The sequence below is a fragment of the Salvelinus fontinalis genome, chromosome 4, assembly GCF_029448725.1.
Source record: "Salvelinus fontinalis isolate EN_2023a chromosome 4, ASM2944872v1, whole genome shotgun sequence".
NCBI lineage: Eukaryota > Metazoa > Chordata > Actinopteri > Salmoniformes > Salmonidae > Salvelinus > Salvelinus fontinalis.
In genome coordinates this window covers 44,485,597-44,510,490 of record NC_074668.1, presented here as the reverse complement: position 1 = coordinate 44,510,490, position 24,894 = coordinate 44,485,597, and the positions used below count along the sequence as shown (strand labels likewise).

Here is a 24,894-nt window from a genome sequence, read left to right as displayed (position 1 = left end):
TTTCTCTACCATAAGCCACCTCCAATGTCGTTTTAGAGAATTTGGTAGTACTTCCAACCGCAGACCACGTGTAACCACAACCAGCCAAGGACCTCCACATCGGACTTCTTCACCTGCGGGATCGTCTGAGGTGGTGCTGAGGAGTATTTCTGTCTGTAATAAAGTCATTTTGTGGGGAAGAATTCCTTCTGATTGACTGGGCCTGGCTCCTCAGTAGGTGGGCCTGGCTCCCCAGTAGGTGGGCCTATGGCTCCCGAGTGGCGCAGTGGTCTAAGACACTGCATCTCATTGCAAGAGGCGCTACTGCAGTACCTGGTTCGAATCCAGCTGCATCACATCCGGCCCTGATTGGTAGTCCCATAGGGCGGCGCACTATTGGCCCAGCGGCGGCCAGGGTATGCCGTCATTGTAAATAAGAATAAGTCAAATCTTTGAAGTTGTTGCATTTGTATTTATGTTCAGTAATAGATGCAATATGATGCATTTACATGATGACACTGTAATTCCATATGGTGGCCATGTTAGCTCCCCATTTAAAGTGTATGCCTCTGGAGTCAAGTACCAAAGACTCTGTATTTCCCTTAGTCAGCAGGGCTGTGGTTTTCCTGTTGATCTGCCACCCTGACCTACAGCAGTACTATTAATACAATTATAGGATGAATAGATACCTGATCTCTACAGTTGTGTGACTATATGGCTCTGTGTTTTGTATTATTTCGTAGCCTTTCATTCTGTGTGGAAATCAATAGCTTGTGCAGTTGATTAAGTGTAGCTTGTCTTATCAGTATCTGATGACTGATTCCCCATGGTCACTAAGGTGTAGTAGAAGGTCATCATTGGCGATTGTAGATCTCTGACTCATACCTGCAATCACCCAGATGGTGGAGGAGGAATTGCGCTCTCTCTCTCTCTCTCTGCGTCTACCTCTGTCTTCTCCTCTCCTCACATCGTTGTGTAAGTAATCATTGAAACCCAATGACCAAGATCATGTTCTCCTTTCAGCGGGCAAAGTGACCACGTTCCCTGAAGTGGATGAGGAGATAGACTTCCTGTCCACCATCATCAGCCAACAGAAGGAGTCAGGGGTCAAACATCCAGGTGAGAGAAGAAAACCTTTGGCTTTACAGTGCCATACTTTTGATCATATGATTTGCTTTATTGGTAGTATAGTTTTCCTTGCTATCAATTACCATGAATTCTCTCATTTTTGTATCTCCTAGCTCCTCTCTCTCAGGATTTTTCCAAAGCCGAGGAGGAAGATGACCGATCCATGATCCTCACCCAACGGCCTACCACAGAGCAGCCTACGACACACAATACCACTACAGCCCCGTATAACACGACTACAGCCTCCCCCACAATGACGGCCCTCACCACCACCACCCACATCCCAGCAGTCCGTAGTGGGCCCCTGATCATCCCTTACCCCTCCAACGATCATGTGTTTATTGGCATGTAACCTTCCTTATTACTGTTTAATGTTTCGATTTGAACAGCAAAATGCTTTCCTCTATATACATGAGTCCAGAACGTTCCAGTATTATCGACACATTTCTCCTGGAAATATTGAACAGAGGAAAGCATTGTTCTCCAATCTGAAGTTTCTCCACATCCTGATTATCTTGTGAATGCTACATTGACTTTAACTGCTCTTGGCTCTTAACTGAGGTTAGTGCCCCGAATGGCAAGATATTCCCAGGGATTCGATTTGGGATGCATACAACCTTGTAAATAGATTAATTTTCCTGTCCCACTTACTTATCCTAGTCTGTGAACTAACCCAGACAGTGGCTTAGTCTGTCTGTCGTCTCCTCTGATCTATACCCTCTTCGAGAGATATGTCTTCCCTTTTCTCGACCAGCCGTTTTCATCCTCTTTTCCTAACACCCTTTCTTTTCCTCTTTACAGTCATGACCAGTGTGTTTGTGGTCATGGGATCTGTGGCCTTGCTCTTGGCTGGTGTCTGTTGGATCAGGTAAAATTCCTCCCTACATCTGTGTCTTGTTCCAGTTGGCTTTGGTTTCTTAGATGTTGCGTGGTACTTTACTGTACATTGACTTAACTGTTTTGTGAACGGACAGTTTGGTGTGTTTTTAGTAGTCACATTGTTGCTTTGTTTTAGTGTACGTTTAAGTTGCTGATTTTGTATGCACTTCAGTTGTACGGACTAGTAGAGATTTACTCCATGTAACCATTTTAGAGTCTCGACTGACTCAGCATTAATAAACAGCCGAGGTTTAACTTGCTACATGACTATTTGTAAAATGATTACAAAGCAAATTCAGGGAGATTAGATTCATATTGGTGTAAACTTTAATCCAGAGTTCAAAACTGTGACCGAAATCCTTGAATTTGCGACCCTTTGACTTGGCAGTGCGACACCAATTTTTTAATTGCTTTAGCTGGTTACGTTAGTTTTTGGTTCATTTTTGAATTTTTTTTAATCAAGATTTATTCGAACATCAATCGGTACGCAACAATGGGTATGCAAACCAGGTATTCAAAAAGTTTGATCCGAAGTCTTAGTTGACTTTGTGATGCGCAATTCACCGATCATGCGCTGTTTGAATGAACATTGTCTAAAGGCTTTCACCAAAAAACTTCCCAATTAAATGTTGATTGCAAAGTTGGCCTACCCGGCAGAATGATATCATAATGATTTCTATCAATTGCCCTGCATTTGTTCAGCAAATTCCGCCATCACATCATGTAGTGTACTGTACAGTACAAAAACGCTGCTAGCCAAACACAACTATCTCTTCTGGTGTGGGTTAGGCATTGTTAGAATATGCAGTTTTTGTGGTATAACAAATATCGATATATTTCAAAAGTGAAAACCTGAAAAAACTTGGAGAAACTGGGAAAATTAAATAGGGCCCTCAAAATCTCTAACAAATAACACCCTTTTTGAGATTGTGTATAGGTTATATTTTTCCCTCCAAACAATAAATGCAAATATGATATTGTCAAGTTAAAATGTCATTTTGTTTGTGGGTATGTAATTTATAAGCTACTTGCTCAGCCCGCAAATTAAAGATGACATTTAAATGATGCGCAAATCATCTGCTTTGCCGGGCAAGTATTCTTTTCATTCAGGCTAGTAGTTTTCAGGTGGCACTGGCCCAGTGTGCCACTAGCAAATGTACCTGAATGTCAAGCCCTACAAGGGCATGGTCATTTAATAGATGGCTAGTCGTTAGCCTGGTTCTGTATGGAATGCAGGTACAATATGGGACACAAGTCAAAATGGAAAAAAAAGTCTGTCTAGAGCCCTGTGATCTATTCCATGTTATAAATGCTGACAAAGAAGAAAGTACATTTTACAAAATAGAACCACAATCATTACAGTAGGATGTACAATGTGCTGGGTATGGCATAGCGCTAACTCTGATGTCCCTGTATCATCTCAGGATGCAGAGAGGTGTGCGCCTGGCTCAGAAGGCAGACTACCCTGCTTATGGGGGTATGGGGCCCCATTCCTATGACAACAATGTGGTGAGTACAGAACACAATCGCATTACAAATACAAAGTCATGGTTACAATAGAAATCATATAAATGTTATTTTATCAGTTTTTTTCCTACGTTATCTTTCATGTTAGTTTGTATTTTTATTCATCGCTTTTGCCTTCTGTTTGTTTTTTTATCTTCATTTTATTGTTTTACTGTAAAGTGTGTTTTCAATTTTAAATGCAATGCAATACTAATCACATTGAAACAATCATGTTCTGTACAATAATGTTCTATTGAAACACTCCCAAATGGCACCCGATTCTTATATCGTCTGTTTAAAAGTAGTGTACTGTGTAGGGAGTAGGGTGCCACCATGCCCTCTAATGTAATCGTATGCCCTGCCTGCAGCCTGGGGATAAGAGGCTGGCTCAGAATGCCCAGATGTACCACTACCAACACCAGAAACAGCAGATGCTCTCCCTGGAGAAGTGAGTCATGCCCCAGGCCTGCTAGCTCCACTCCGTCTGTTTGTCCTGTCAGCTACGTAACCAGACTTACCTGTCTGCCCTCTGTCCCTGGCTGTCTGAAAATGTTCCTAGCTGTCAATTCCTTGTCTCCTCTTTTGTAAAGCTACTTGGTGGTCCTCCAAAGTGTTTTACCAGGAATTGAGGGGGAAAAGGACAGAGGAAGAAGGCTATTAGCGTTTCCAGACACAGCCCACGTCTCGCCTCTCTCCTCCTCTTCCCTCTCTTCTTCTCCCTTGTCTTCCTGTCAGTCTGTATCAGGGTGAATTGTAGGTTGTGGTGTGATGTTTGGATACCTCCATGACTCAGTGTTCTGTTCTGTGTTTTTCCTTATTCTTCAGACACCGGGATGAACCAAAGGTGCCTGACTCTGGGGCCACGTCAGATGAGGAGAATGAGGACGGGGATTTCACGGTGTACGAGTGTCCTGGATTGGCCCCAGTAAGAGAGAGACACACACAGTGTACTGTACAGACATGCAGGCATGGTAGAGGCAACGATACACGACTGATATCCAATATATATTTACCTCCTAGTTTGAATACATTTTTGTTAAATATTGTACATTTACTTTGAATACAATTTTGTAAAAAGTAGGCTACAGACTTCTCTTCTTTTCTCTCTCGCATTTGCTTTATTGGCATGACGTATTGATACATATTCCCAAAGCACAATGTTAAATTAGAAAATAGAGCAATTAACAATAGAAAATGAACAGGTTATGTAAATCAGAACAGAATTATCAAGTAACAATTTTAACCAGGGGAGGGGGGAAATAAATGGACTCAATACTACTAATCATAGTTTTATAAACTACACATTCTTCCTCATCTCATGGCAGGTTGTCATTAACTCTCTCTCTCTCTTTAGACCGGGGAAATGGAGGTGAAGAATCCTTTGTTTGATGATTCCACCCTTCAGCGGAGCCACAAGTAACCCTGACAACCCTGGACATTCTGATATGTACCTATAAAAGATATCATCCTACACGTACAGGAAGATCAAATCACACTTAATTACTCAAACACCTACAAATACACATCGGGTTTCTCTATACTAGCCTGTCTCACATGATACACTCCTAACACGGTAGGGCGGCAGGTTTGTAAGGAGAGAAGGAACGAGCGGAAGTTGTGAGAAAGACGGACTTGAAAAGGAGGATGAAGAGAAGTGGTGGACCGTATGGACATTGTATCTGAACGGCAGATTGAAGTGGCATGCAGGTGAATCTCCTCTTGGATCGGACTGATATCTGGGACCCATGACGTCTCTCGCACTTAGAAAACCTACACGATATTGTACCTTTCCGTCTGGCCTAAAATATCCATTCCTTCGTATTTTGTTATGTTTATCTTATCTCTGGTGTAATTGATCCTGTAAAATTCTTTCCTTTTTTTTCAAACATGTGCATAACAACAACCAACAAACTGACTGAGAGATTAGTGTGTATGATGGTGTATAGCATTCTCCAAGTACTGCTCTCCCCTTCAGTCCTTTGCGCAGTGTCACCCCTGTACAGAGGAACTTCTGGGTCGTATTCACTAGAAATCAAACAGAAGAAAACTGACAGAGGGACTATACCTGAACTTTTCCAACAAGAAATGCTGATTTCTGTTTCCATTGCTAAATGTATTGCTACAGTGTGCACTAATGAATACCACCCTGGGTATAAGACAGATACCCACAGACAGGTTCAAGGAGAACATAGAACAGTGGGAAAGGAAAGATGTGTTATGGGCCTATAGGTAGCTGTAGACTTGAAAACTGGTCCTAGAAATAGTTATGGAACTGTAGACGTTAGTTCAAGCCTTTGAAACGGAGATGAGGAATGGTTGGCATAGTACAATTATAAGGCTGTCAATGCTAATCATTGGCCAGACTAAATGGCTGCATTCCAAAAGGCACCTCATTGCCTACATACACATATATGGGGAATGAAGTTCCATTCATTATGCATCTTAAATATCTGAAACTCATTGACTTTCAAATAATTTAACTTTAAAAAAAAAAAATATATATATAATTTGTATTTTATTTTACTGTTTCATGTACACATGCAGCGCATACGGTAAACCTGATCTGTTAAAGCTCTCTTATATAGCCATTATATTATCATTATATATGGTCCCTCTATGCATGACTTGATGACACTGGGTTCTGCTGAAAAGGGATAAAAGTCTATATGCATTTATGATTGTTATTCAAGTTTCCTGTGTAAACTTGCTTATGCTATTTAGATACTATGAATGATTTCAAAGGAATTTGGAACTTTACAGAACTCTGAAACAGAGCATCCCCATTGTGTACATATATTTGTCCCCGTGATTTGTGATGATGTTTATGTAAATAGCCAATGACGTGTACTGTACAGAGATGGCAAACTGCCACTAATGATGTATTTGTACACATTATTAGTCTATATTTCTGATTGCTGTGTCAAATGGACCACCGTTTTCTTTAGCCTAATGTGAGACCCAAATTGCACCCCAATCTTTGTATAGTGCATTTACTTTTTATGAAAGCCAGATAGGGCCTGGTCAAAAGTTTTGCACTATAGGGAAAAGGGTGCTCTTTGGAGTACACTAGTCTTTTCAGAAGTTGCCTATTGCTGTTGTCTCTCAGGAATGCTGATGTCATTAGCTCTCCTATGTACTTAACCATTTCTCTTACTCTGCCTCAACTCTCACACTGAAGGAAAAGGTAGTCCGACACATACTGTAACATGAATGATTTGTGGATGCAGACAATTTTATTTGCCCAGTTAGGCTTCAAGAACAATGTCTGTAAGATAGAAAGAGGATTCTCTTAAGAATGGACCCATCTGTTGATGTAGGCCTAGATGACTTGTTAAGATTGCTGAACATCAAACCTTGACAGTTTTACCACATACCTACAGGTAACTGCCAAAATAAAGAACCCCAATACAAAGTGTCTTAATTGGAAGTGTTGCCACGCACGAGCCTCCAGAACAGCTTCAATGCACGTTGGCATAGATTCTACAAGTGTCTGGAACTCTTTTGGAGGGATGTGACACCATTCTTCCACAATAAATTCCATAATATGGAGTTTGTTGATGGTGGTGGAGAACACTGTCTCAGGCGCCGCACCAGAATCTCCCATAAGTGTTCAATTTGTTTGAGATCTGGTGACAGAGACACACACACACACACACCCTTTAAACCATCTATGCTCGTTCAAAGTCACAGATTTCTGCTTCTAGCCATTGTAGCCAAAATAATGGCCAACTTGACATTTTTATACATGACCCAAAGCATGATGGGATGTTAATTGCTTAAAGCCCAGTGCAGTCAAATGTTTTATATATACACTGAATGCACAAAACATTAGGAACACACATCCTAATATTGAATTGCACCCCTTTTACGCTCAGAACAGCCTAAGTTCGTTAGGGCATGGACTTTACAAGGTATTGAAAGCGTTCCACAGGGATGCTGGCTTATGTTGACTCCAATGCCTCCCACAGTTGTGTCAAGTTGGCTGGATGTCCTTTGGGTGGTGGGCCATTTTTGATGCACACGGAAAACTGTTGAGAGTGGAAAAACCCAGCAGTGTTGCAGTTCTTGACACTCAAACCAGTGTGCCTGGAACCTACTGCCATACCCCGTTCAAAGGCACTTAAATATCTTGTCTTGCCCATTCACCCTCTGAATGGCACACATACTCAATCCATGTCTCAAGGCTTAAAAAGCATTCTTTAACCTGTCTCCTCCCCCTTCATCTTCACTGTTTGAAGTGGATTTAACAGGTGACATCAATAAGGGTTCATACCTTTCACCTGGATTCACCTGGTCAGTCTGTCATGGATTTCCACACTGAGGTTAGAATAACACTAACATTGTGAAAATGATGGTAATGCACTTTAAGTGTAAGAGCTGTTTGAAAAGACTGCCTGAAATGTTCAGCCTACTGTAGTTTTGGCCTGCCTGGTGTCATACCCAGGTGTCGTTAATAGACCAATAAGAAGGGAGTTCCAAACCTCTCTGCCAATAACAGCTAGTTTTCAGTTTTCCCCCTCCTCACTCAGACCAATCCCAGACTGTCCTAGCAAAATTCTTGTTTGAGAAGTTGCTCTTTGCTAAGAAGCTATTTTTGTTTATTTTTGATCATTTTAATTGAAAACAATCACAGTAAGGCACTTAATTGTTACCCAGAAATGATTTGATATTGAGAAAAGCATCTGCTTTGGACTTTTAAGGAACCACACCTGTGTGGAAGCACCTGCCTTCAATATACAGTACTTTGTATCCCTCATTTCCTCATGGGTTTCCTTTTATTCTGGCAGTTACCTGTACATCAGTACTGTCCCCTAGGCCCAGGGTTGCAAAATCCTGATCATAATTCCTAGCTTTTCCATAAATCTTTGTTGAAGGGTTGAAATTTGCTCTTTGCTTGCTTTCACGAATGTGGATGGTTAAGAATCTCCAGGAGTGATTAGTGACTGCCCTTTTCTACAGTAACCCCCCCTCTCCCGGACAAGAGGGTAATTAACGCACCAACCCTGAGAGATGAACAACCTCTTTTACTACTACTGGGATTGTTAAACATGATGCATGTAGACATATCAGAAAAATGTAATAAAGTATTTATACTATCTTAACTGCAACATGGTCTGCTGTGCTGTGTTTTTGATGACATAATGGACAATCGTGTTTGGAAGATGATCTAAAGCTTCAAGTGAAGATTATTTTTAAATGAAAATCAAGCTAAAATACTAGATGTGATGCAAACAATAATCTGGGATCTCATGAGAGGATCGAAATATACAGTAACATTCAAAAATTGGACACACCTACTCATTCCAGGGTTTTTCTTTATTTTTACTATTTTATCAAATTGTAGAATAATATTGAAGACATCGAAACTATGAAATAAAGCATATGGAATCATGTAGTAAGCAAAACAGTTTTAAATTAGCCCTATTTGGTAAAAGACCAAGTCCATATTACGGTGAGAACAGCTCAAATAAGCAAAGACAAACGACAGTCCGTCATTACTTTAAGACATGAAGGTCAGTCAATCTGAAAAATTTCAAAAACTTTGAAAACTTCTTCCAGTGCAGTCGCAAAAACCATCAAGCGTTATGATGAAACTGGCTCTCATGAGGACCGCCACGGGAAAGGAAGACCCAGAGTTACCTCTGCTGCAGAGGATAGGTTCATTAGAGTTAACTGCACCTCAGATTGCAACCCAAATAAATGCTTCAAAGAGTTCAAGTAAGAGACACATCTCAACATCAACTGTTCAGAGGAGACTGCGTGAATCAGGCCTTCATGGTAAAATTGCTGCAAAGAAACCACTACTAAAGGACACCAATAAGAAAAAGAGACTTGCTTGGGCCAAGAAACACGAGCAATGGACATTTGACCGGTGAAATTTGTCCTTTGGTCTGATGAGTCCAAATGTGAGATTTTTGGTTCCAACCACCATGTCTTTGTGAGACACAGAGTAGGTAAATGGATGATCTCTGCATGTGTGGTTCCCACTGTGAAGCATGGAGGTGTGATGGTGTGGAGGTGCTTTACTAGTGACACTGTCTGTGATTTATTTAGAATTCAAGGCACACTTAACCAGCATGGCTACCACAGCATTCTGCAGAAATACGCCATCCCATCTGGTTTGCGCTTAGTGGGACTATTGTTTGTTTTTCAACAGGACAATGACCCAACACCTCCAGGCTGTGTAAGGGCTATTTTACCAAGAGGGAAAGTGTATCAGATGACCTGGCCTCCACAATCACCCGACCTCAACCCAATTGAGATGGCTTGGGATGAGTTGGACCGCAGAGTGAAGGAAAAGCAGCCAAAAAGTGCTCAGCATAAGTGGGAACTCCTTCAAAACTGTTGGAAAAGCATTCCAGGTGAAGATGGTTGAAATAAAGCCAAGAGTGTGCAAAGCTGTCATCAAGGCAAAGGGTGGCTATTTTGAAGAATCTCAAATATAAAATATATTTGGATTTGTTTTAACACTTTTTTGGTTACTCCCAGTCCGTATTGCCCAGCGACAGCCCCGAAACCTGAAGGATCTGGAGAAGGTCTGTATGGAGGAGTGGGCCAAAATCCCTGCTGCAGTGTGTGCAAACCTGGTCAAGAACTACAGGAAAAGTATGATCTCTGTAATTGCAAACAAAGGTTTCTGTACCAAATATTAAGTTCTGCTTTTCTGATGTATCAAATACTTATGTCATGCAATAAAATGCAAATGAATTACTTAAAAATCATACAATGTGATTTTCTGGATTTTTGTTTTAGATTCTGTCTCTCACAGTTGAAGTGATAAAAATTACAGACCTCTATATGCTTTGTAAGTAGGAAAACCTGCAAAATCAGCAGTGTATCAAATACTTGTTCTCCCCAGATGAGTAATGTAGGGTATGTAAACATTATATGAAGTGGCATTGTTTAAAGTGGCTAGTGATACATTTATTACATCAATTTATCCATTATTAAAGTGGCTGGAGTTGAGTCAGTATGTTGGCAGCAGCTCTCAATGTTAGTGGTGGCTGTTTAACAGCCTGATGGCCTTGAGATAGAAGCTGTTTTTCAGTATCTCGGTCCCTGCTTTGATGCATCTGTACTGACTTCGGTTATTTTCCTGACACCACATTCAGAGGGCCCTCACCTCCTACCTGTAGGCCGTCTCGTCTTTGTTGGTAATCAAGCTTACCACTGTCGTGTCGTCTGCAAACTTGATGATTGAGTTGGAGGCGTGCATGGCCATGCAGTCGTGGGTGAACAGGGAGTACAGGAGAGGGCTGAGAACGCACCCTTGTGGGGCCCCAGTGTTGAGGATCAGGGGGGTGGAGATGTTACCTACCCTCACCACCTGGGGGTGGCCCGTCAGGAAGTTCAGGACCCAGTTGCACAGGGCGGGGTCGAGACCCAGGGTCTCAAGCTTGATGGCAAGTTTGGATGGTACTATGGTGTTAAATGCTGAGCTGTAGTCGATGAACAGCATTCTCACATAGGTATTCCTCTTGTCCAGATGGGTTAGGGCAGTGTGCACTGTGATTGCGTTGTCTGTGGACCTATTGGGGCAGTAAGCAAATTGGAGTGGGTCTAGGGTGTCAGGTAGGGTGGAGGTGATATGGTCCTTGACTTGCTACGGTAGTCATTTAGCTCAGTTACCTTAGCTTTCTTGGGAACAGGAACAATGGTGGCCCTCTTGAAGCATGTGGGGACAGCAGACTGGGATAAGGTTTGATTAAACATGTCCGTAAACACACCAGCCAGCTAGTCTGCGCATGCTCTAAGGATGCGGCTGGGATGCCGTCTGGGCCTGCAGCCTTGCGAGGGTTGACACGTTTAAATGTTTTTCTCACGTCGGCTGCAGTGAAGGAGAGACCGCAGGTTTTGGTAGCAGGCCGTGTCAGTGGCACTGTAATGTCCTCAAAGGGAGCAAAGTTTAGTCTGTCTGGGAGCAAGACATCCTGGTCCGCGACGGGGCTGATATTCCTTTTATAGTCCGTGATTGACTGTAGACCCTGCCACATACCTCTCGTGTCTGAGCCGTTGAATTGCGACCCTACTTTGTCTCTATACTGACCTTTAGCTTGCTTGATTGCATTGCGGAGTGAATAGGTACACTGTTTGTTTTCAGTCATGGTTCCGGTCACCTTGCCCTGATTAAAGGCAGTGGTTCGCGCTTTCAGTTTCATGCGAATGCTGCCATCAATCCACGGTTTCTGGTTTGGGAATGTTTTAATGTAGTGAAGTAAAAGTAAACAATTTTGAAAATATAAATAGTTAAGTACAGATACCCCCAAAAAACGACTTAAGTTGTACTTTAAAGTAGTTTTACTTAAGTACTTTACACCATTGAAGAAATGTAAAAAGCATATCTTTATTGTTTCTGTAACGGCTTTCTTCGTCCTCTTCATCCGAAGAGGAGGAGCAGGGATTTGACCAAAACGCAGCGTTGTGATATGACATGATGATTTATTTTACAAGACGAATACGAAACGAAATACACTTGGATAATTACAAAACAAATAAACGATGTAGACAGACCTGGACGACGAACTTACATGAAACACGAAGAACGCATGAACAGGGAAAACTGACTACATAAAAGAACGAACATACAAACAAACCGAAAACAGTCCCGTGTGGCGCAACGACATACACAGACACAGGAGACAACCACCCACAACAAACAGTGTGAAAACACCTACCTTAATATGACTCTCAATTAGAGGAAACGCCAAACACCTGCCTCTAATTGAGAGCCATACCAGGCAACCCTTAAACAAACATAGAAACAGAAAACATAGACTGCCCACCCAAACTCACGTCCTGACCAACTAACACATACAAAACTAACAGAAACAGGTCAGGAACGTGACAGTTTCCATATTTTATTCAGTTTTTAGGCAATCGTGACATCTGGTGGCCAGAGCTATATGTGCATCAATTATTGTTCCCTGAATCCATAGATATAGAGATTATAAAGCAACATCTCCTCAGTATCTGTACCAGAAACTAAGCCTGCATCCCAAATGGCACACTATTCCCTATAAATTACACTATGTAGGGAATAGTGTATCATTTGAGATGCAACGGTTGTGTGTGTAATTTTCATTGAAACTAGAAATTCAATAATATGCATCACTATTGGTTATACAGTCACATTAGGTTACAGAGGACTTAGTTTGAATTGAGTGACATGCAGAACTGTTAATGCACAGTCTCTCTGAGAGGAATTGCGTAAATTTTGGTACAGGGTTTTGTTTATGGTTTACTATTCTTTTCCAGGGGAAAAGAAACAGGGGTTGACCCAGAGGCACTTGGAGGAGAGACATCCAGGTAGAAATGACTGAGAATTGCCTCAATTGGTGTGATCTGGAAAAACCCTGAACCAAGTGTGATGGAGGACATTCATCAACTGCCTATTCTCCCCATAGGAGCGAAGGACTTAAGTCGAGTAAGTCATGCTAAGGTTGGCAACTTACTTGCATTAGTCATTATACCTAAATAAAGGGTATGAACTATACTGTAACGTATTATAAGTAGCCAAATACTGAGAGAGAAAAAATCTATGAAAGCTTACCCTCAATATTACTGCCAGGAAAGACATTGTCTTGTGCCATTACAATTGCATCATGAGCTAGCAAGCCTACACGGTTGTGTCATTTCCTTATTTCCATTTTTTTATTTTTTTCCTTCTTTTTTTATTGAAGTTTTAAGCATACATTTTTACAAAAGTTAAACCGCTCCGAATCCCGAAAAGCCCTTGTTTGTCCCCTGATCCTTCCCTATCCCTCCCACTTGCCCACCCACATTTGCCAACCTGATTAGATACAGAAAGAAAATGCATACTAATAATAATAATAAAATAAAGCATCTAATATATGAACAAAAAAATGTACTGTGTCAGAAAGCTGGGTGTTATATTAATAACTTCCCTCTTTTACAGAAGTTGTGATTTGTCTGTGGTGTTTCTGCATTAGGGACCGAATGTCAATGTTGTAATATCATCCAGCTGATGTTAAAGTGGCACACCACCAGAACAGAATGCATTTCAAGTTTCACTGCAGACTGTTGTTTTGCATGTGAAAAAAAACTGGCTACAGTACAAGTTCTTGAACATATTGTAGTACAAAATAACCTACAGTAGCAAAAGCATCTATGATGTTATCTACTGGCCCATGCCTCCAGATCGTAGTACACCTTGTTACCTGGTAGTCTTTGATAGTTGGCACAGATATTACAGAGCCTCTCTCTCCAGTCGGTGTACATCTTGATTCTATGTGTCTGACGCCACTTGAAGTAACCCTCATAGCGTCCTCTGTCTGTGGCCAGCTGCTGTAGGAAGACAGCCAGCCCCTCTGTGCTATTGAAGTCACTGACATGGATGAACGAGCCTGGTGGCACAAGGGCCTCATAGTTAGCCCGAGAGGTTCCCAGAACCACAGGTACTGCCCCTGCTTGGTAGGCATTCCTCCACAACTTCTCAGTTATGTAGTCCAATGCCACTGAGTTTTCAAAAGCCAGGTAGAAGTTACAGTGGCCAATGATGGGTATCAGACTTTGGTCGGTCAGTGGCCTCTTTGACCAGTGTCCATACACCTCTATGGGAATGTACTTCCTCAGGCTCTGGTAGACTTGACTCCTGGCATGGTCTGGCCTGTAGTTGCTGACCACCCAGCTGGCCAGACAAGCCCTCTTCTTGGGGATCACAAAGCTGCTACTGTTACTGTTACCGTTATGTGGAACCGGAACTATCTTCCCATAGGGCATGGATATGTCAGCGTCGCCTCGGTAGCTCATGGTCCAGTTGAACAGTCCATTGTACTGGGTCAGGTTGCCATTGTGCACCGGGGGCTCAAGGGACAGCCAGAGCCAGCGCTGGGAGACTGGCCGGGGGAGGTGGAGAGGCAGGGAAGAGCGGCCGGTCCTCAGCTCATGGTGGTGGAAGACCACCACGTCTGCCTGGGGGAACAGGGAGGTGTTGTCACTGAGGAGGCAGCCTGGGATACCGTACTTGTCGCTGCACACATCTCCCTCCAGGCTGTAGGGATGGCCGAAAGGCCAGTGCCACAGCAGGATGGTGAGGTTCCTGGGTTGGTGTTGATGAGCGATCCCTATCTGAGCCAGCAGTAGGAGCCTCTGGTGGAGCACATAAGAGGAGATGCTGAGGAGCATAATGGCTGAGAGGAACAGGGGCATGGAGGTAGTCATCACTGACTCAGGGGATGACAGGCAGGCAACAGACTGAATGGTGGAATTGCGGCGTACTTTAGTTTAGTCCAGAATCACACGATCTCCTTGGGATTGTTACTCGAATAGTGTAATATTTCCTCCCTGGTAAGACAATAAGATAAATTAGTATTCAATAGATTCAAGGGCCCAGTCAAAACGCTTAGGAAAAGCATACCTTTTCTAAGTCTGAATCGGGTCTTTAAAGAATAGGGTTGGAAGAAGCTCTTGGAATTCCTTATAAATACAGACATAAATACATTCATTCTCTAATGAATGAAAATAGTCACTCCACTTTCACTTTCCCCTCTGCAATACCACTTCCTCTCACTTCTTTCTATTTTTAAGATAACCATCCCACTTACCATCAGTATTTCACAATCACTGTGACAGTTAAATACATTAAGTACAGCAAATTATTAGCCTTACAGAAGACGGAATATACCATATCTGAGGACTGATTAATTGATTCAAGTAATCAGAAAATATTCATATATCACTACAAATGAAAATGATCTCTCTTTTTTCACATAGCCCATGTACATAAAGGCACGTTTTCTGCCTCCTCCATACAGTTTCAAAGGAGATGAAATGACAGTCAGAGGAACAGAAATGGTTTCAGATGGTACCTGCTGAAGTGCTCTTGCTTTGTGCTGATTCATGCGGTGTGAAATATAATGTGTGATGCCTGAATGGCCTCCTGCTGTGTGTGGCTATGTAATGAGATACAATGTATCATGCTGTGCATGACACGAACATTATTTTTCAGCCTTCCCAGACCCCTACACTCTTAGAAAAAAGTATTCCAAAAAGGTTATTCAGCTGCCTCCATAGGAGAACACGTTTTGGTTCCAGGGAAAACCCTTTTTGGTTCCACATAGAACCCCTTTGGGTTTTATGTAGAACCCTCTGTGGAAAGGAACCTGGAACCAAAAATGGTTATTCAAAGGGTTCTCCTATGGGGACAGCCAAAGAACCATTTAAGGTTTGCGATAGCTCCTTTTTTTCTAAGAGTGTAGTATTCAGAACCATTGCATTCTTCGTGCATAAAGACACATCAAGGAGATGTCCCAAAAAGGCTGCAACAACAAACATTTTATCTAATGCATAGATACACTTATATTTAGTGTTCTCCCTGGTAGTAAGCCATGCCATCACCGATTCTTTTTTTAAATTTACCCAGATGAGCATCCCATTCCATAGAATCCTTTTAGTAGCGCTGGCATTGTTAGATCACTTGTTAGATATTACTGCACTGTCGGAACTAGAAGCACAAGCATTTCGCTACACTCGCATTAACATCTGCTAACCATGTGAATGTGACCAATAAGATTTGATTTGGCAAATAGAGATGTCTCACGACACCTAGGCTCAGTGGTACGTCTCACGACACCAAGGCTCAATTGTACTCACCTGGGTGAGGTCCGAGGTGAATGTCTGTCCGTGTTTGCTGTCCTGTGGAGGTAAGACTCACTGAAGATGACTTTTCTCCCTTGAGATTATGTAGTAACGTAGGCAGCGGCACATACCAGTGTGTAGGAAATCCTGTTTTGACCCGTTTTTGCTCCTTTATCACTACATCATCATTCTGTTCTCTCTCAACATGCACTTACCACAAACCACACCCTTGGTTGTGACTTTATGACAGTCATTTGGATAGTACAGCTGAGCTTTGGTAGGGCACTCTTGTAGTTACTTTAAGAATACATTAATTTTACTCTCATTATTTACATTTTATATGTACTCATTCAATTGTTGGGAGCATATTTAGTGCTCACAACAACAATCACAATAATGAAAGAGCCCAAAATAAGCGTATTTCAATCATTGGACGAGGGTACAAGCAGAGATTTTGGTCAACCGGACTTTCTACTAGATCCTAATCAGTAGATCCTAATCGGTTTTCTGCTCTGAATTCATTTCATATGTTCCAGCTTCCCTTTTTTTTACTGTATTTGAGCTTTGTTCAATATCTTTTCCCCATTAATAATCTAAGCTGTATGCTCAGAACAATCACTTCAGTTGAGGTCATCCGTAGGCACCAAGGGCGTGTGACTTAACCACAATGTTTTCGTGCCATTGTTGAAAAATGCAGAGGAAAGAGGTACCACACCATGACCACAGAATAACGGTTTTATGTGGCCAATGCCACTTTTCTTGCAGTTGGCTTGCCAGCAATTTACTTCTGAATCTTACAGTGCATTTGGAAAGTATTCAGGCCCCTTGACTTTTTCCACACTTTGTTACGTTACAGCCTTATTCTAAAATTGTTTAAATAAATAAAAATCGTTTGCAATTTACACACAGTGTAAATTATTTACATAAGTATTCAGACCCTTTGCTATGAGACTCGAAATCGAGCTCAGGTGCATCCTGTTTCCATTGATCATCCTTGAGATGTTTCTACAACTTGATTGGAGTCCACCTGTGGTAAATTAAATTGATTGGACATGATTTGGAAAGGCACACACCTGTCTATATAAGGTCCCCTGATGACAGTGCATGTCAGAGCAAAAACCAAGCCATGAGATCGAAGGAATTGTCCGTAGAGCTCCGAGACAGGATTGTGTTGAGGCACAGATCTGGGGAAAGGCACCAAAAAATGTCTGCAGCATTGAAGGTCCCCAAGAACACAGTTGTCACGTTCCTGACCTGTTTTCTGTTGTGTGGTATGTGTTTAATTGGTCAGGGCGTGAGTTTTGGGTGGGTAGTGTATGTTATGTGTTTTCTATGTTGGGTTAATGGGTTGCCTGGTATGGCTCTCAATTAGAGGCAGGTGTTTGGCGTTTCCTCTAATTGAGAGTCATATTAAGGTAGGTTGTTTCACATTGTTTGTTGTGGGTGGTTGTCTCCTGTGTCAGTGTTTGTCGCGCCACACGGGACTGTCTCGGTTTATGTAGTCTGTTCCTGTTCGTGAGTTCTTCGTGTTTTATGTAAGTTCCATGTCCAAGTCTATCAACTCCGTTTTGTTATTTTGTTAATTATTCAAGTGTATTTTGTTTCGTGTTTTTTTCGTCTTGTTTAATAAATATAATGTCAAGTTACAACACTGCGTCTTGGTCGAATCACCACTCCTCCTTTTCGTATGAAGAGGAGGAGGAATTCCGTTACAGAACCATCCACCAACAAAAGATCAAGCAGCGGTGTAACGGGAGGAAGGGACAGCGCAAGAAGGAGGAATGGACATGGGAGGATGTTTTGGATGGTAAGGGTTGCTACACATGGGAGGAGATCCTGGCTGGAAAGGATCGCCTCCCATGGGAACAGCTGGAGGCAGCTCGGAGAGCGGAGGAAACCGGAGAGAGGAACCTGTGTTATGAGGGGACGTGTCTAGCACGGAAGCCCGAAAAGCCCGCAAGTACAACCCAAAAATGTCTTGGGGGGGGGGGGGGGGAGGCTAAGAGGTAGTGGGTCTAGGGCAGGTAGGAGACCTGCGCCCACTTCCCAGGCTAACCGTGGAGAGCGGGAGTAAGGGCAGACACCGTGTTACGCAGTAGAGCGCACACACGGTGTCTCCTGTATGTGTGCATAGCCCGGTGCGGGTTATTCCACCTCCCCGCACTGGTAGGGCTAGAGTGAGCATTGAGCCAGAGTGAGCATTGAGCCAAGTGCCATGAAGCCGGCTCTACATATCTGGCCACCAGTACGTCTCCTTGGGCCGGCTTACATGGCACCAGCCTTACGCATGGTGTCCCCGGTTCGCCTACATAGCCTCGTTGCGGGTTATTCCACCTCCCCGCACTGGTCAGGCTACGGGGAGCATACAACCAGGTAAGGTTGGGCAGGCTCAGTGCTCAAGGGAGCCAGTACGCCTACACGGTCCGGTATATCCGGCGCCACCTTCCCGCCCCAGCTCAGTACCACCAGTGCCTACACCACGCACCAGGCTTCCAGTGCGTCTCCAGAGCCCTGTTCCTCCTCCACGCACTCTCCCTGTGGTGCGTGTCTCAAGCTCAGTGCCTCCAGTTTCGGCACCACGCATCAAGCCTCCTGTGCGTCTCCAGAGCCCTGTACGCACTGTTCCTTCTCCCCGCACTCGCCCTGAGGTGCGTGCCCTCAGCCCGGTACCTCCAGTTCCGGTACCACGCACCAGGCCTATAGTGCGCATCGAGAGTCCAGTGTGCCCTGTTCCTGCTCCCCGCACTCGTCCCGAGGTGCGTGCCCTCAGCCCGGTACCTCCAGTTCCGGTACCACGCACCAGGCCTATAGTGCGCATCGAGAGTCCAGTGTGCCCTGTTCCTGCTCCCCGCACTAGCCTTGAGGTAGGTGTCTCCAGTCCGGTACCACCAGTTCCGGCACCACGCACCAGGCCTACTGTGGGCCTCAGCAGGTCGGAGTCAGCTGTCTGCCCAACGCCGCCTGCACTGCTCGTCTGCCCAGCACCGTCTGAGCCATCTGTCTGCCCAGCACCGTCTGAGCCATCTGTCTGCCCAGCACCGTCTGAGTCATCTGTCTGCCCAGCGCCGTCTGAGCCATCCGTCTGCCCAGCGCTGTCTGAGCCATCCATCTGCCCAGCGCCTTCTGAGCCATCCGTCTGCCCAGCGCCTTCTGAGCCATCCGTCTGCCCAGCGCCTTCTGAGCCATCCGTCTGCCACGAGCCTTCTGAGCCATCCGTCTGCCACGAGCCATTAGAGCCGCCCGTCTGTCCCGAGCCATTAGAGCCGTCCGTCAGTCAGGAGCCGCTAGAGCCGTCCGTCAGTCAGGAGCCGCCAGAGCCGTCCGTCAGTCAGGAGCCGCCAGAGCCGTCCGTCAGTCAGGAGCCGCCAGAGCCGCCAGACAGTCATGAGCTGCCCTTCAGTCATGAGCTGCCCTCCAGTCATGAGCTGCCCTCCAGTCATGAGCTGCCCTCCAGTCATGAGCTTCTCTACAGTCATGAGCTGCCCTACAGTCATGAGCTGCCCTACAGTCATGAGCTGCCCTCCAGTCATGTGCTGCCACTCAGTCCGGAGCTGCCACTCAGTCCGTAGCTGCCACTCAGTCCGGAGCTGCCACTCAGTCCGGAGCTGCCACTCAGTCCGGAGCTGCCACCCAGTCCAGAGCTGCCATTAGCACAGAGTTGTCCCTCTGTCCTAAGCTACCTCTCTGTCCGGAGCTACCTCTCTGTCCGGAGCTACCTCTCTGTCCTGAGCTACCTCTCTGTCCTGAGCTACCTCTCTGTCCTGAGCTGTCTCCTCTATGTAGGAGGGGCCTTAGTGAGGGTTCCTGGACCATGGTCGGGGGCGAGGGTCGCCACTCAAAGGACGCGAATTAGAGGGACAAAGACAGTGGTGGAGTGGTGTCCTCGTCCACCGCCGGAGCCGCCACCGCGGGCAGATGCCCACCCAGACCCTCCCCTTGAGTTGTAGGGGTGCGCCCGGAGTTCGCACCTTGGGGGGGGGGGGGGGTTCTGTCACGTTCCTGACCTGTTTTCTGTTGTGTGGTATGTGTTTAATTGGTCAGGGCGTGAGTTTTGGGTGGGTAGTCTATGTTATGTGTTTTCTATGTTGGGTTAATGGGTTGCCTGGTATGGCTCTCAATTTGAGGCAGGTGGTTGGCGTTTCCTCTAATTGAGAGTCATATTAAGGTAGGTTGTTTCACATTGTTTGTTGTGGGTGGTTGTCTCCTGTGTCAGTGTTTGTCGCGCCACACGGGACTGTCTCGGTTTATGTAGTCTGTTCCTGTTCGTGAGTTCTTCGTGTTTTATGTAAGTTCCATGTCCAGGTCTGTCAACTCCGTTTTGTTATTTTGTTAATTATTCAAGTGTATTTCGTTTCGTGTTTTTTTCGTCTTGTTTAATAAATATAATGTCAAGTTACAACGCTGCGTCTTGGTCGAATCACCACTCCTCCTTTTCGTATGAAGAGGAGGAGGAATTCCGTTACAACAGTGGCCTCCATCATTCTTAAATGGAAGAAGTTTGGAACCACCAATAGTCTTCCTAGAGAAGGGCCTTGGTCAGGGAGGTGACCAAGAACCCGATGGTCACTCTGACAGAGCTCCAGAATTCCTCTGTGGAGATGGGAGAACCTTCCAGAAGTACAACCATCTCTGGAGCACTCCACCTATATGGCCTATATGGTAGAGTGACCAGACGAATGCCACTCCTCAGTAAAAAGCACATGACAGCTTGCTTGGAGTTTGCCAAAAGATACCTAAAGACTATCAGACCATGAGAAACAAGATTCTCTGGTCTGATGAAACCAAGATTGAACTCTTTGGCCTGAATGCCAAGCGTCACGTCTGTAGGAAAACTGGCACCATCCCTATGGTGAAGCATGGTGGTGGCAGCATCATGCTGTGTGGATGTTTTTCAGCGGCAGGAACTGGGGGACTAGTTAGGCTCGAGGTAAAGATGAACAGTGCAAAGTAGAGAGAGATCCTTGATGAAAACCTGCTCCAGAGCATTCAGGACCTCAGACTAGGGCGAAGGTTCACCTTCCAACAGGACAGTGACCTTAGGCACACAGTCAAGACAATGAAGAGTGGCTTTGGGACAAGTCTCTGAATGTCCTTGAGTGACCCAGCCAGAGCCCGGACTTGAACCCGATCGAACAACTCTGGAGAGACCTTAAAATAGCTGTGTAGCGGCGCTCCTCATCTAACCTGCTTGAGAGTATATGCAGAGAAGAATGTGAGAAACTCCCCAAATGTTTGTAGCGTCATACCCAAGAATACTCGAGGCTGTAATCTCTGCCAAAGTTGCTTCAACAAAGTACAGAGTAAAGGGTCTGAATATGTAAATGTGATATTTCAGTATTTTCTTATTATTTTTTGCTAAAAATTCAAAAAAACGTTTTTTGCTTTGTCATTATGGGGTATTGTGTGTAGATTGATACGGGGGGGGGGGGACTATTTAATACATTTTAGAATAAGGCTGAAACTTAACAAAATGTGGAAAAAGTCAAGGGGTCTGAATACTTTCCAAATGCACTGTATCTGTTCAAACACAGCCCTGCCTAGTTTCTCTCCTGTTGTAGACCAGGTCCCGCCCGTGACCATGCCCTCAGTTTGGCTACTGTGCAAAAGCTGTCTGATTTAAACTGATAATTGTACCAAAATGGAAGGCTTGAAAAGGGCTATCATTTAAATCGTGTTTTACCTACTCACACCTTCGCAATAAACCGCCGAGGAGCCTATGCTCCTCGGCCCTATGCTTTTATACGTTTATCACACCCCTACTTTCCCCTACTAACAAGTAGAACACTACTGTCGTGCCACTACTGTCGTGCCACTACTGTTGTGCCCCAATTGGAGCCCTATTCTCTACGTAGCGCACTATATAAAGGGAAAAGATAACAATTGTAGCAGTAACAATTTATAAAAAGACCACTAGATGGCATCGGAAGTAAAGCATTTGCTTTGCCAGGTATATTCTTTAGGATCAGGTAAATAAATAGATCATCCTCAAGTGGTAGAAGTGAATTGATATGCACAATATTTTGTTTAAGATTTGACTAGACAACTTAGTTGGGTCCTCCCAGACCCCTAGTATTTAGAACCCCTGCATAAAGACACAAAGATGCTCAGTCTGTCTCCATTTTTGTATAATCTCTCTCTCTGCACACACACACACACACACAGAGTGACACATGAGTGCATGACTTAACATTTGAGACAGCAATGGTCATACAAAAAATATTTTGTAAGAACAACATTTAGAGAGATCTAGAATTCTACAACTCAGATTTGGGAACACTGAGAGGCTGTCTACACTGAAATGACGAGGTTAAAATACTAGTATAGTATCGAGATTCCAGTGGGAGAAGAGGACTACTGTAGCTGTCTCCGCCCACTAGACTGCACGACGGTGATATTTCTCCCTATACCCACGGTGCTCGGTTCATTCTAACGCATTGCATAAGCACGGTTTCCATTGGATGCTTCTGTATTTTTCCGCGGATGGTGATTGCATACAGAATACCAGCCTGGCTTGCCGCTGAAATACAGCTAGTCACATTTAGCCATCAGTGGAGGAAAACAGTCATCTGGTCTAGTTGAGAGAGAGAGATAGAGAGCGAGAGGTAATATGGGCAAATAAGCCCATATCAAGTCTGTATAGCTTGTCCAACAGAAATGTATCTAAATTGTCATTTAAATACGTCGGAATGGTTCGTAATCCATTTCCAAAAATCCACCACTATATGGCAACTTAATTAACGGTGTCATAATTTAACCGTTAAACCGCGAGCCTGTGAAAATGGGATTCCTCCACCAGCTACATCTTCTGTTGTGGAAGAATGTGTCTTTGAAGAGGAGAGGACCGGTAAGGAAACATTTTCGTTGATATTCATAGATGATCAGTAGAATGGAGACACTTGGAAATGTGGGCCTTCTTTAGCTTGTGCGCTCGCCGGATGTCAGCGCGAGATCCGACAGGCGTCGGTCTCCAATAGAATTCGGTTGCTGCAGTTGCATTGAATGTATTTCAGGCTGGCATGATATTCAGAGTCATCATCATGTATCGACTGAACATTTAGCACCTCGTCCCTTTTATTATCAATAAATCTCATTCACTGATATGTTTGTGAAATTGTAGGCCAATTTGCGCTGCCGTAGTTTCCAAGATGTTTAGATGTGGTGGTGTAGCACCGGGTTTTACTTGTCGTGCACATAGAACTGAACAGGTTGTTTTGTTTCAACAAACAACAACTAATATCAGATCATGCGCCTCAGTACATCAATCAATGTGGTAGGGAAGAAGATGTAAACACACATTTAATAAACTTTTTTTTAAATGCAAGTCATTCTGGTATCGTGAAAATGTATCATGTATCATGAAATGATAGTACATTACATTCAAGTAACTAAATGGTATTCATATTAAAAAGAATGCATAAGTATAGCGTAACCAATTGCTTGTATGCATCTATTTGGGTCTTTTGGTTAAACACCAGCCTCAAGTGTAGGCTACCTGACAGACAATTACAGTAAGGACAGGACACTGAGAATGGGGACAGCTGGTGCTCCGTCTAACATCTTGGGAGGGGCACTTTCACAGAGGGGGCAGGTGCTCTGGCACCTATCTGTGCATATCCCTGCAAAAATAATATCCTCTGTGGTGGCTCTCTCTTCAGATAGGATAATAGAGAGAAAGGACCCGAATCCAAGGATTTTCGCAGCTCTGGCTCATTTTAATGTTATAGTACGTGTATTTCTTGACTCGTCTACACGTTTTTTTAAACACTGGTCTACACATTGTTTTCTAAAACCACACAGTGGAACAAACGACACTACTTTCTTAGAGAGCTCCCCAATCAGTAGCACGTGCATGTGTTAGGCTACACAGTGTTACACGCTTATGTCAGATTAGTAAAGCTGCAGCAGCACCTAAAAGACCCTGAGCAGTAATCTAACTCTTCTATAACTACAGATACAGAATAGCATATTATTAAGTTATAACCTGTTATGATATGATCATTATTATGTAAAACGGACTTAATGGGATTGAATGAAGTCTTACCTAACTCTAATTAGATGGTGCCTTTCCCATTCACTTGGAATTTGGGCTTGAATATCAAATCAAATCAAATTTTATTTGTCACATGCACCGAATATAACCTTACCGTGAAATGCTAACTTACAAGCCCTTAACCAACAATGCAGTTTAAAGAAAATAAAACTGGCCGTGCAGTAGCAGAGAGAACAGTCCATGACTTCGGTGTCTGGAGTATTTGACAATTTTTTGGGCCTTCCTCTGACACCGCCTAGTGTATAGGTCCTGGATGGCATGAACCATGTTAGTTTGTTGGTGATGAGGACACCAAGGAATTTCAAGCTCTCGATCCGCTCCACTACAGCACCGTTGACGTGAATGGCGGCATGTTCTGCCCTCCTTTTGCTGTAGTCCACGATCAGCTCCTTTGTCTTGCTCACATTGAGGGAGAGGTTGTTGTCCTGGCACCACACTGCCAGGTCTCTGAGTCCCTCCCTATAGGCTGTCTCATCGTTGTCTGTGATTAGGCCTACCACCTTTGTGTCGTCAGCAAACTTAATGATGATGTTGGAGTTGTGCTTGGCGAACAGGGAGTACAGGAGGGAGGGGACTAAGCACACACCCCTGAGGGGCTCCCGTGTTGAGGATCAGCGTGGCAGATGTGTGTTTGCCTACCCTTGCCACCTGATGGCGGCCCATCAGGAAGTCCAGGATGCAGCTGCAGAGGGAGGTGTTTAGTCCCAGGGTCCTTAGCTTTGTCACGTTCCTGACCTATTTCTGTTAGTTTGTTG

At 44.1% G+C, this 24,894-nt stretch overlaps 3 protein-coding genes across 7 annotated transcripts in view; 2 read left to right on the top strand and 1 right to left on the bottom strand.

The window, feature by feature from the left end:
* LOC129853858 (neural proliferation differentiation and control protein 1-like) overlaps positions 1–8,600 on the top strand; it is a 50,415-nt gene extending 41,815 nt beyond the window's left edge. The window contains exons 3-9 of the mRNA XM_055920307.1: positions 1,003–1,098; positions 1,221–1,451; positions 1,909–1,975; positions 3,411–3,495; positions 3,861–3,940; positions 4,318–4,417; positions 4,847–8,600. Coding sequence (XP_055776282.1) covers positions 1,003–1,098; positions 1,221–1,451; positions 1,909–1,975; positions 3,411–3,495; positions 3,861–3,940; positions 4,318–4,417; positions 4,847–4,912 — 725 coding nt within the window. The 3' untranslated portion in view covers positions 4,913–8,600. The remainder of the gene's footprint in view (positions 1–1,002; positions 1,099–1,220; positions 1,452–1,908; positions 1,976–3,410; positions 3,496–3,860; positions 3,941–4,317; positions 4,418–4,846) is intronic.
* A 4,681-nt stretch (positions 8,601–13,281) lies between these two features.
* On the bottom strand, positions 13,282–16,231 carry LOC129852797 (alpha-(1,3)-fucosyltransferase 7-like). The gene is made up of 2 exons (XM_055918451.1): positions 16,105–16,231; positions 13,282–14,796 (listed from the first exon to the last, which is right to left on the bottom strand). The coding sequence occupies exon 2, from the start codon at positions 14,671–14,673 to the stop codon at positions 13,627–13,629; it is 1,047 nt and encodes a 348-aa protein (XP_055774426.1). The 5' UTR covers positions 14,674–14,796; positions 16,105–16,231; the 3' UTR covers positions 13,282–13,626.
* A 6,199-nt stretch (positions 16,232–22,430) lies between these two features.
* The window catches only part of LOC129853855 (ATP-binding cassette sub-family A member 2-like), a 96,910-nt gene continuing 94,446 nt past the window's right edge, over positions 22,431–24,894 (top strand). For 2 of the 5 annotated variants that reach the window (XM_055920301.1, XM_055920299.1), the window contains exon 1: positions 22,444–22,933. In XM_055920301.1, coding sequence (XP_055776276.1) covers positions 22,868–22,933 — 66 coding nt within the window. In that variant the 5' untranslated portion in view covers positions 22,444–22,867. Of the gene's footprint in view, positions 22,934–24,894 lie in introns of all 5 variants that reach the window. The other 3 variants (XM_055920304.1, XM_055920300.1, XM_055920303.1) reach the window with 2 other exon arrangements.